At 45.4% G+C, this 12,105-nt stretch overlaps 1 protein-coding gene across 2 annotated transcripts; it reads left to right on the top strand.

Annotated features, from left to right (window-relative positions):
- The first annotated feature begins 272 nt into the window (after positions 1 to 272).
- pgm2l1 (phosphoglucomutase 2-like 1) lies at positions 273 to 11,260 on the top strand. Of its 2 annotated transcripts, none has more exons than XM_061684893.1 (12): positions 273 to 535; positions 1,332 to 1,499; positions 1,658 to 1,764; positions 2,073 to 2,157; positions 2,231 to 2,511; positions 2,856 to 3,048; positions 3,117 to 3,395; positions 6,729 to 6,822; positions 6,911 to 7,040; positions 7,297 to 7,486; positions 8,650 to 8,783; positions 10,909 to 11,260. In XM_061684893.1, exons 1-12 carry the CDS (start codon positions 425 to 427, stop codon positions 11,009 to 11,011), a joined length of 1,875 nt encoding a protein of 624 aa, XP_061540877.1. In that variant the 5' UTR covers positions 273 to 424; the 3' UTR covers positions 11,012 to 11,260. The 2 variants fall into 2 exon arrangements, with proteins under 2 accessions (XP_061540877.1, XP_061540888.1); XM_061684904.1 differs by having other exon boundaries at positions 10,830 to 11,002.
- Positions 11,261 to 12,105: the final 845 nt, after the last annotated feature.

Raw genomic sequence — 12,105 nt, forward strand, 5'->3', positions numbered from 1 at the left:
TAATTGCATTGCCATTCATTTCAATGGGAAACATGATCTCGGTTTTCAAACGTTTCAATTTGAGAACAGGGTCATAGAACAAATTAAATTCATAACCTGAGGTACCATTGTACTGAGTTTTGAAATCAATGAATAATGTTTATTCATTGTGATTTCAATATCAAGCCAATTAATCGTGATTATTTGTTGTACTAGTATAAACTATAAAACTGCATCTGTTTCTTTTAACTTAAACTGAAGCCACAAGTTTCTGGTGTACTCTTATTTTGAAGGGCATACCTTTTCTTTTGAAAGACAGCCGGAAGCAGAGCCGACTTAAGAGTACTTGACTGTCCAACTGTCATTTGACGCCGCAAATCAGCCTGGAAGTTAGCATTAGCATTAGCAGGGTACGTCGTTGTCGCGATGGCAGCATCGAGTCAGCATGGGCGACGCTGAACGGGACGACGCAGCCGCGGAGGCCGAGCAGAGGCCACCGAGTAGCGGGGATGAGGAGCTGGACGAGGCGCTGCGGCGCTGGATGCGCTGGGACAAGGTGAGCCCGCCGGAATTTAAACATCATCCGCCCCGCATGTCCATCACAGCGGTGTTGTCAGTCACCTTGATTGAACGCGCTTTTCACGAGTCACGTTTGGTGCATTGTTGACAAAATAACGATAAGGCTAGTAGACAGCTGTCACATGCTCACTTCTGTAAAAACCAAAGTGATCAATAAGAGCATGTGATTATTTGAATGAAATTCATTAAAACTGTGCGTCAATACGGAAGTAAACGACAAAGGAACGTTTATCATAGCGACTTCTGAATTGAGTGACTGACGGTGAGCTGTTCGGTACAGTCTGGATTTGTCCTGGAAAGCTCCCGAATGTTGCGGTAAGATCGAACCACCTCACCTCGTTGGGTAAAGGTCATGAACCCTGACAACCTTCAGTGTAAATGTCAACATGAAGCCTCACTTACACGTTACCTGACACTACCGCGCCCCATACACACTCACACACTCTTGGTGAACATGACCACACACGCACACTCAAACGTTTCATGTTCTGGAATAAAGCTGGAAAAGTACAAAGACACCCACGCAGTGAACACATTAACACACACTCACGCACGCGCTGTGAAAATGACCACACCACACACACAGTGAATATGACTACACACACACACACACACACACACACACACACACACTGTGACCATGACCACACAGACACAAACGTGACAACACTCACACAAACATAAACACACTGAGTGATCACACAAACATAAACACACTGAGTGATCACACACGGTGAACATAGTTTGTGCGTGCATGTGTATGTGTGTTTCAGAACGAGTGGACGCGGGCTCAGGCGATGGGTTTGCTTGGGTCGGCGGGCGTGTCCGAGCTGCGGCGTCGATTCTGCTCCACTTTGACTTTTGGCACCGCTGGGCTGAGAGCACCGATGGGAGCGGGGTTTAACTGCATCAACGACCTCACCGTCATCCAGTCCACACAGGTCAGTGTGCGTTTATAAGTGTGTCTGTTTTTGTGTGTTTTAAAGCACATTCACTGCCATTGACGGCTTTAGACGTCAAATATCCATGTTAACTGGGAGGGCTGGTAGTGAATGAGTTTTGTAATGTGTGTGTGTGTGTGTGTGTGTGTGTGTGGCAGGGGCTCTGCGCCTACCTGCTCAGCTGTGTTCCAGACACAGGGCGCAGAGGGGTAGTGGTGGGCTTCGACACCAGGGGGCAGCCTGAGAGCGGATGCAGCAGTCAGCGGTAATTACAACTGCAGCGTTTCTTTGGAAACAACACATCGACTGGCATGTGTTGCACGTAAACGTCACATTTCCTCCGTATGTTGCCCTGGAAACAGCACTTTCCCTGTGGTGTGTGGCAAAGGAAACATCGCATTTACAGCTGTATGTTGCCATGGAAACAGCACATTTACTGTTGTTTCCAGTTGAAACAATCAATTTACAGCTGTGTGTGTGTGGGCGCGCATGTGTCCATGGAAACAACACATACAGCTGCATCTGTCGCCATGTTAACATTGAGATTTCAGCACGTGTGCGTGATGTTTGCAGGCTGGCGTCGTTGGCGGCGGCCGTGATGCTGAGCACAGACGTCTGCGTGCGTCTCTTCTCCAGCTACGTGCCAACGCCGTACGTGGTGAGCAGACGTGACATTGCTTCCTGTGGCAGGGTCGGCGCGTGTGTGCTTGATGTCGTGTTGTGTGTTGCAGCCCTTTGCCGTCAAGGAGCTGGGCGCGGCGGCAGGCGTGATGATTACTGCGTCTCACAATCCCAAAGAGGACAACGGCTACAAGGTGTACTGGTGTAACGGCGCCCAGGTGACAGCCCCTCACGACGCCGCCATCATGGCGAGCGTGAAGGAGCATCAGGAGCCCTGGAGCTCCGCCTGCTGGGACGTCACACTGGCTCAGCGCAGCCCACTGAGGAGCGACCCGCTGAGGCATGTGGACGCCGCCTACATGTGCGCTGTTGCCAGCCTCTGCTGCAACAGGTGAGGGGTTGCCAGGAAAAAGTTTTTATTTATTTACTTATTTATTTATTTCGCTATGACAACAGTACGTTAACTGTGCATGTGATTCCATGGAAACAGCACTTCTATTGTTGTTACCATGGCAACATCAGATTTACAGCTGTGTCGCCATGCCATACAGAATTTATGGTTGTCGAATAGAAACCGCACTAGTGCAGCATGTGTTGCTATGGAAACAGCACATTTGCTGTGTTGTCTGTTGCCATGGAAACAGCACATTTACAGCTGAGTGTGTTGCTGCGTGAGAGGGGGCGAGACCTCCCCTGTAAGGAGGGCGGAGTTAAGTGACGTGTTAATGTGTGCAGGGAGGCGAATAGGAGATGTCCGCTCAAGTTCGTACACTCGTCTTTCCACGGCGTCGCTCACGACTTCGTCCAGCGAGCCTTCGCCACCTTCGGGTTCCATCCGCCGCCCATTCCTGTCCCCGAGCAGAAAGACCCCGATCCGCAATTCCCGACCGTGCATGTTCCCAACCCCGAGGAGGGCCGCTCTGTCCTGGTAAGCCACCGCAGACGCCTGCCACCGCCTCGTCCTTTCTTTTTCTCCTCCTCACTTCTCATTTCCAGGAGCTGTCTTTTCGTCTGGCCGAGCGGGAGAACGCCACCGTGGTCCTGGCGACCGATCCCGACGCAGACCGTCTGGCGGTGGCGGAGCTGAGCGACGGCCGCGAGTGGAAGGTGTTTTCGGGAAACGAGCTGGCAGCGTTGCTCTCGTGGTGGATGTTGTTGGCATGGAAGCGAACGTGTGGCGACCGCGGCCGCCTGCGGGACGTCTACATGCTCACCACCGCCGTCTCCTCCAGGATCCTCCACGCGCTCGCCCGCCATGAAGGGTTCCACGTGGAGGTGAGTGTCTCGTAACGATGACGGTGACGGCGTCGGCGTCCACTGCGATGACGAATGTTGTGCTCAAGACCACACAATCGGAACTCACCGAGACCCAGACATGACCAAGACATTTGGGAGTCGAGACCCAACACAAGCTGATACCCAGACAAGACCATTAAAATCAATTTTAAAAACCATTACAAGGTTCAAAAGTTAAAGAGCATTCTCTTTTTAATTTAAATTTTCTTTTAAAGTACATATGACAGCCAAAAACGTCTGCAACTCTTTCAAAGCACAACTTCCAAAAATCTCAAATCTTTATTTTTTTCAATGAAATTCTTGTGAAAAATAAGTCCTTGTATCATGTTGTTAAAAATGAAGATTTAAGAAGAGCTTGTTTGAATTTAAACATGGGAGAGTGCAGCATTTTGTAACCTAAACGTGCATGGTGGTCATAACATTGTTTCCCACATATACCCTATTTTGGCAAATGTATTCGCTCACCTGCCTTGACTCATGTGAATCTAAGTGACATCCCATTCCTAATCCATAGGGTTCAATATGATGTTGGTCCACCCATTGCAGCTATAACACCTTCAACTCTTCTGGGAAGGCTGTCCATAAGGTTTAGGAGTGTGTTTATGGGAATTTTTGACCATTCTTCCAGGAGCATATTTGTGAGGTCACAGACTGATGTTGAACGAGAAAGCCTGGCTCTCAGTCTCTGCTGTAATTTATCCCAAAGGTGTTCTATTGGTTTGAGGCCAGGACTGTGTGCAGGCCAGTCAAGTTCATCCACACCACACTCTGTCAGCCATGTCTTTATGGACCTTGACTTGCACAGTCATCTTTCATCTTGTTCTCTTGGTTATTGCATGTCCTCACCAGCTGTGTGTGTGTGTGTGTGTGTCCATCCACAAATAGGAACACGATTTGACTGTTGTAACGTTACTTATGCTAAAATATCTAGACTGTCCCGCTGTCTGTCCCCTACAACCCTTTTCTGTCTGGCTGCATTTTCAATAAACATCAGAATAATTAAAAAATAAACAGAGGGGGTATGGTTATATATAAAATGGGTGTATATTTTATTAGTGCAGAAAAGGAACCATGCATCAGTTGTACACAAAACCACTGTGTTCAAAGAACAAAACCAACAAAAATGAATTTCACAATAAAAAAATAATTCAAGGAAAATTTACTCAACTCAAATCAGAACTGTGAGGCAGACGCTCTAACCAGTCGTCCACCGTGCCGCCTGAATCTATGTATCAATCCATCCATCCGTTTTCTGAGCCGCTTCTCCTCACTAGGGTCGCGGGCGTGCTGGAGCCTATCCCAGCTGTCATCGGGCAGGAGGCGGGGTACACCCTGAACTGGTTGCCAGCCAATCGCAGGGCACATAGAAACAAACAACCATTCGCACTCACAATCATGCCTACGGGCAATTTAGAGTCTCCAATTAATGCATGTTTTTGGGATGTGAGAGGAAACCGGAGTGCCCGGAGAAAATCCACGCAGGCACGGGGAGAACATGCAAACTCCACACAGGCGGGGATGGGGGTTCAATCCCCATCCCCGCCTGTCCTCAGAACTGTGAGGCTGACGCTCTAACCAGTCGTCCACCGTGCCGCCTGAATCTATATAACTGAATCTCAATACTGAACTACAGACTTTCCCCTAATAAATGTCATGGGAAAGTTAATTTCCATAATTCCATTCAAAAAGTTTAACTTTCATAGATTATAGATTCAGGGCCCACAATGTAAAAAAAAGTATTTATTTATTTAATTTTATTTATTTATTTATTTTCACATAATTTAGGATTCTAGCTCATAAAACCCACAAAATCAGGAATTCAAAAAAATTAAATACGATGAAGAAATCAGCCCAAATGTTGCAGGCCATAAATGTTTTAAACTGAGTGTCACACACTAATTATCTACTAAACTCAAAGCAGCTGCACAGGTTTCACCAGGTGTCATTAAATTGCTTCACTTGGGTTCAATATGGGGAAGACTGCAGACTAAACCACTGGCCAGCAGACCATCATTGTTACTTTCCATTGGATGGGTAAGCCACAAAAGTTCAGCGCTAAGGAGGCTGAGTGTTCACAGAGTGCTGTGTCCAAGCATATCAACGGAAGGACAAAATGTGGCAGGAGAAGATGCACCAGCAAAAGAGATGACCGTGGGGTTCAGCGGATTATCAAACAGAGAAGATTCAAGAATCTAGCAGACAGTGTAATGAGGCGGCAGTCACAGCTTCAAAAACCACCACATTCAGACGCATCCAGGAGATTGGCTACAATTGTAGGGTTGCTCGGGTCGGGTCAAGCCACATTTGAGCCTGAGCCAATGTAGGGAACGTCTCAACTGGGCCAAGAAGAAGGACTGGAGTGTTGGCCAGTGGTCCAAGGTCCTCTTTTCCGAACAAAGTAAAGTGTGCCTTTCATTTGGCAATCAAGGTTCAAGGGTTTGGAGGAAGACAGGTGAAGAACAGAACCCAAGCTGCTTGAGGTCCGGTGTGAAATATCCACAGTCCGTCATGATTTGGGTTGCAATGTCCAGGGCTGGTGTTGGTAAACTCTGCTTTCTTAAATCCACGGTCACCGCAACAGTCTACCAGAATGTTTTAGAGGACTTCATGATTCCTTCTGCTGAGGATCTGTATGGAGATGCAGATTTCGTCTTCCAGCAGGACCCGGCCCCTGCCCATACCGCCAGAAGCACCAAAACCTGCTTTGATGCCCACGCCATCACAGTGCTTGACTGGCCAGCCAACTTGTCGGATCTAAACCCCATTGAGAATCGATGGGGTATTACCAAGAGAAAAATGAGGGGCACCAGACCCAAAAACAAAGAAGAACTGACAGCAAGCATCAAGGAACTCTGGGCTTCCAAAACTCCCAGGCAACGCTACAGGCTGATTGCCTCAATGCCACGGCGCATCGAGGCAGTGATTAAAGCAAAGGGATTCCCAACCAAGTATTGAAGATTAACATATCGTTTTGAAAATACCATATTTTGATTGATTTAATGTGACCCTAATTTCTTTCTTTTTTTCCTACAAAAACTGAGATGTAAATGATTTCTTCAGTTTTCAAATGTTTTTAATTCCTGATTTTGTGGGTTTTATGAGCTGGAATCCCAAATTATGTAAAAATAAACAAATGAATACTTGAAATTGTTTAAATTGTGGGCCCTGAATCTATAATTTATGGAAGTTTGATATTCAATTTTTTGGGGAAAGAGTCTGTAAATGGACTTTTCTCTTTTTCTAATTTTTTGAGATTTATCTGTACTTTATGAAAACAAACAGAGAAATAAAGAAACATTTTCTCGTCAACAGGAAACCCTTCCCGGCTTCAAGTGGATCGGGAACAGAATTCAGGAGCTCACCGCAGACGGAAAGACCGTCTTGTTCGCCTTCGAGGAGTCCATTGGTATTTTTTTTTTTTTTTTGCCGCCATCACGTCACCGGCGTTGCTGCCATCACACCGCCTGATCCTTGACATGCGTGTGCGCACGCAGGCTTCTTGTGCGGCAGTGTGATTCCCGAGAAGGACGGCGTGAGCACGGCCGCTGTGGTGGCCGAGATGGCTGCCTACCTCCATGACAGGAAGCTCAGCCTCCGGCAGCAGCTGCACAACATATACCACATGTAACGACGCACCTACTTCCTGTGTAGACCTGCATTAACTTCCTGTGTGACACGCATCCACTTTCTGTAGGAATGCACATCAACTTCCCATGTGACACATCTACTTTCTGTGTGGGCACACATTTAGTTCATATGTGGATGCTCAGCTACTTCTTGTTTGACAGCTCTACTTCCTGTGTGACACATCAACTTCCTGTGCGTGACATCTATAGTACTTCCTGTGTCTACTGATCACGTGTCAACTTCCTGTGCGCAGGTATGGCTGCCACGTGTCGCTGACGTCTTACGTTATGTGCAACGACGCCGTCGCCATCCGCCGCATCTTCGCCGGCATCCGAGACTTCGGCGGCGCTGGTTCGTATCCCGACGCGTGCGGCGGCGTACGCGTCGTCCACGTGAGAGACGTCAACACGGGATACGACAGCAGTCAGGACGACTGCCGCTCGGTAACGCGCCTCCTTTCTCGGCTTGGTCCTTCTAACCCATCCTACCTTTCTACTTTCCTTCCTTAATCTTCTTTTCCTTCCTCCACTTCCTTTTTTCGCACCAGCCCTTCCTTCTACCTCTTCTCTGCCTTCATTTCTTGTTGTCCAACTTCCTTCACTCTTTCGTTCTTCTGACTCCTCCCCTTTCCTTCCTTCTATACCTTACGTTCTCCTCCTTCCTCATCCTCCATTTTCCTTCCTCCTCCATTCTGTTTTTTTTTTCTTGTATTTATTGAACATATACAAAAACAAATCAACACAAGAGGTTATCAGAAAAAGAGGGGAAAAAAACTAAGGTACATATTCAGGAGTAGTAGTAGTAGTAAGTAAAACCCCTAATTCGGAGTACAGCTTTGACTTGTGTAATAGTAATGGTTGGGATGCCTCTCTGTTGAGGTGTTCACACTGGAGAGACTGTCTCTCGGCCGGCCTGTGAACACCTCGGGATCCCCCCGGAAAAGTTGGACGAAGTGGTTGGGGAGAGCGAAGTCTGGATTTATCTGCTAAAGCTGCTGTCCCCCCGACCTGACCCCGGATAACGGGGGGAAATGGATGGCTGGATGGAGGCGATAGGAAGCTAATCAGATACAGTATACTCTAAATATCCCAAAATAACAGGTCCATCAAAAGTTTGGACTTCTTTGTCTCCTCATCCTTCCTTCTCCTCTTTCCTGTCTTCATACTCCTCTCTTCTAATCCTTCTTCCCTACTTTTCCTCCTTCCTTCTACACCTTTCTTCCTTATCCTGTTCATTCCTTCTCCGCCACTTTTTCTACTCATTTCTTCTGTCCTTTTCTCATCCTCCCTTCTCCTTTCTTTTTCATCTTCAGCTTCTCTTCTTTCCTTCCTTTTGTTGTTCTTTCTCCTTTCTTTTCCTCTTTTCTTATTTTCACTCCGACTGTCCTATTTTCCTAATTCTCCTATTTCCTTCCTTTATTCTTTCCTCCCTGACCTCCTTTCTTCTCCTCTTCCCTTCCTTCCTTCTTCCTTGTCCTCCTGTTTTCCTTATCTTCTTTCCTTCATTCTCCCTCTTTCCTTCCTCCTCTGCCTTTCCTCGCCTTCATTGTCCGTCCTTCTCCTCGTCCTACCTGGTGTTAATTTTTTTTCCCGTTTCCTCTGCTCAGGTGCTTCCCGTAAGCAGGAGTGGTCACATGATCACCTTCACACTGGAAAACGGCATCGTGGCCACGCTGAGGACGAGCGGCACCGAACCCAAAATCAAAATCTACACAGAACTGTGCACCGCGCCCGGAATCAGGTTCTTAACGTGTTTTTTATTCATTTATTTTTAACCTTCACGTCAACAAAAACATTTCTTGATCAGTTGTAGTCAAACTTTTCGCACCAATTGCCACTTGAAAATGAACATTAAAATACAGTAGCGTAGTGTTCATCAAAAACAAGGCAGAGGTTTCATTCCTCTAAAGTACAGTGGTCCCTCGCCACTTCACGTTTTGCGGCTTCAGTACTTTGCGGGTTTTTCCAAAATATTCATTAAAATAAATAAATAAAAAATACAGCCATATCGGCAGCCATATTGCGGAAAGACGCGTTGTTTCATGTCGATGCGCACGAGGGAAGGTTTCCCTGCATGCCAAACAAAGACATGAGTTGACTCAGAGGCTTTGTACATACCTGTACATACCTGTACTGTACGGGCACTCATTCAAGGTGCATGATTGGTTCCCGGCACGACGTCAACCAATGAGAGCATGAGTGGATTTATCCCGTGAGCTGATTGGCTGTGCATCATCGCAGCCTCACCCAGCATCTTCCCCTTGTTGTGTCTCGCCAGTCTCGTCCACGCCGTTGTGTTCGCAATAACTTTTTTTGTTTAAGCGATAATTCTTTTGATTAGTTAAGCAAGCCCTTACAATGCCGCCGAAGCGCTGTGCCCCTGCGAAAGCTTCCTCCGTGGCGCCCAAGAGGAAGAAGAAGAAGAAGAAGATGATGATGATGAACATCAGCGAAAAAGTACAACTTTTAGATTTGATCAAAGAGGGCAGAAGTTATGCATCTGTGGCACGCCATTATGGCGTGAATGAATCTACAGTGCGGTACATAAAGAAAGAGGAAGCAAAACTGCTTCAATAACCTTCAATAAGGAAGCGAAACGTGTGGTAACTCCGCGTAATAAGAGTGGTGAAAATGGAAGCTGCATAGTGGATTGCTGAATGCAGGGAAAAAGTTTGGACACTAATATTATCAGGACAAAGTAAATGTTAATTACTCTATAAGGTTTTATAATTAAAGATTTAAGTAAATCTTTGTCTCAAATGTGTAAAGTATAAATACTGTATACATATTTTAAACATTCTGGTACCCACATACACATCCATGAAAATTTCTAGGGGGGGGGGGCAAATCCTACTTTGCGGTTTTTCATCTTTCGCGGGGGGTTCTGGTCCCCATTAACCGCGAAAAACGAGGGAACACTGTATATTTGATGTTATTGTAATCCACAGTAATATCAAGCAGTTTGAACATTAACACTTTGCTAAAATATAGGAAAGTTAAAAAAAATACTTATTTCATGAAAAATGTTTTGCACAATAGTTACGTAAAAATAGTCCCCCAAATAAAAAACAATTTCTGTAATGTATTGTACTTAAAAGTTAAATACAACTGAGCTGTACTTAAAATTGTACTTGAAAGTACTGTAAAATAAAAGGGAAAAAAAATATTGTATTGGATTATTTAAAAAGGTTTATACCACTGCACCGTTTAAACAAACACTTCTTAAATATAGGAAAACGGGAAAAATAGATGGGGAAAAAAATTAATTAATCATTCAGTTAAAATGTAATAAACATAACAAAATAAATTTTTTATATAAATGTTCTTAAACAGCCGGCATAGTGATGGACTGGTTAGCACATCTGCCTCACAGTTCTGGGGACCGGGGTTCAAATCGCGGCCCCGCCTGAGTGTAGTTTGCATGTTCTCCCCGTGCCTGTGTGGGTTTTCTCCGGCATGCGTGGTAGGTTGATTGAAGACTCTAAATTGCCCGTAGGTGTGAATGTGAGTGCGAATGGTTGTTTGTTTCTATGTGCCCTGCAATTGGCTGGCGACCGGTTCAGGGTGTACCCCGCCTCCCACCCAAAGATAGCTGGAATAGGCTCCAGTTTACCCGCGACCCTAGTGAGGAGAAGCGGTAAAGAAAATGAATGGATGTCCTCAAATATCAAATGCAAATGTATTGTACTTAAAAGATAAATACAATGCAAATAAAAATACTACACTTGGTTTAACTAAAATTTAAGCCACTGTAATATAGGAAAATAATACAATTATTTTATAATAGTAACAACAAAGGACCAGCTAGACGTGTGGCCAGCCAACCAATCAGAGTGTGACATCACTTCCTATCGACTGGTTTGCAGTGAGGTGTCTCGCTTGGAGGCAGAGCTTCGGAAGGTGACGGAGGCGCTGCTGGATGACTTCCTGGAGCCAGAAAAAAACAACTTGATTCGCCGTGCTGTCTAGCTCCCCCCCCCCCCATGATATCACTCCCTCTTGTGTTTTATCAAATACTTAAGAATCTAATGGCAAAGCTTGACGTTGCTATGGTGATGGTGACAAATCCAAAGTGAATGTTTACATGCGTGAAGCGTGAAAAGATTATTATACCTTTATTTATTTTTCTAATGTTTCTGCTTCCCATGTTCACAAATGTTTAGTGTTCTGCAATAAAGCTGGAAAAGTTCAAAAACTAAAATGTTGTTTCTATAAATGGTACTTTTACATCAGTGATTCTATTTTAGTAGACACGGGTCAAACTTTGTCGCACATAGAAAAGAAGGATATTTTAAAGCCCCTCGCCATTTGTCGCAATTAAATCTGAATGTGTCATTCAAGAAACGTGTGTTGATGACGTCACGTCCAAGTGCGTCAATGTTTGAGTTGTGGTTAACAATCAACGGAGCCGCCATTTTAGCTCCAAAGTAACGCCAACTGTCAATCATCGTCCTCGCCGAATATTCCAGGTAGGACTGTTATTCTTACTACACTTGCACACTATTAACAAAGCAGTACCGTATTCATAGTTGACCACATTTACTGACCTTCTTTGACCATGTATTGTTTATGTATTGTGGTAAAAAGAAGTAACATGGCAACATAAGTAGTCTGGGTTAGTTCCCACGTTTCACAAATTTTGTTATGGTCCAATGAAAGGTTAAGCTTTGACCCTAATTCCAAAAGGTATGTTCGGTGCAAACGCAGCACTGCTCATCACTGAAAGAAGGCCAAACGTACAGTGATGCATGGTGGTTGGGTTGCTATTCTTCATGCTTTTTCAACATGCTAACACATGAACATGTGAGGAATATAACTAAGTAGTATTTACTTTTATAATAAAATGGTAGGCAGCATGGTGAACGACTGGTTAGAGCATCTGCCTCACGGTTCTGAGGACTGGGGTTCAATCCCCGGCCCCACCTGTGTGGAGTTTCCATGTTCTCCCTGTGCTTGCGTGGGTTTTTTCCGGGCACGCCGGTTTCCTCCCACATCCCAAAAACATGCATGGTAGGTTAATTGAAGATTCTAAATTCCTCTTAGGTGTGAAAGTGAGTGTTAAT

This window comes from Phycodurus eques, chromosome 1 (assembly GCF_024500275.1).
Source record: "Phycodurus eques isolate BA_2022a chromosome 1, UOR_Pequ_1.1, whole genome shotgun sequence".
NCBI classification, from domain to species: Eukaryota; Metazoa; Chordata; class Actinopteri; order Syngnathiformes; family Syngnathidae; genus Phycodurus; species Phycodurus eques.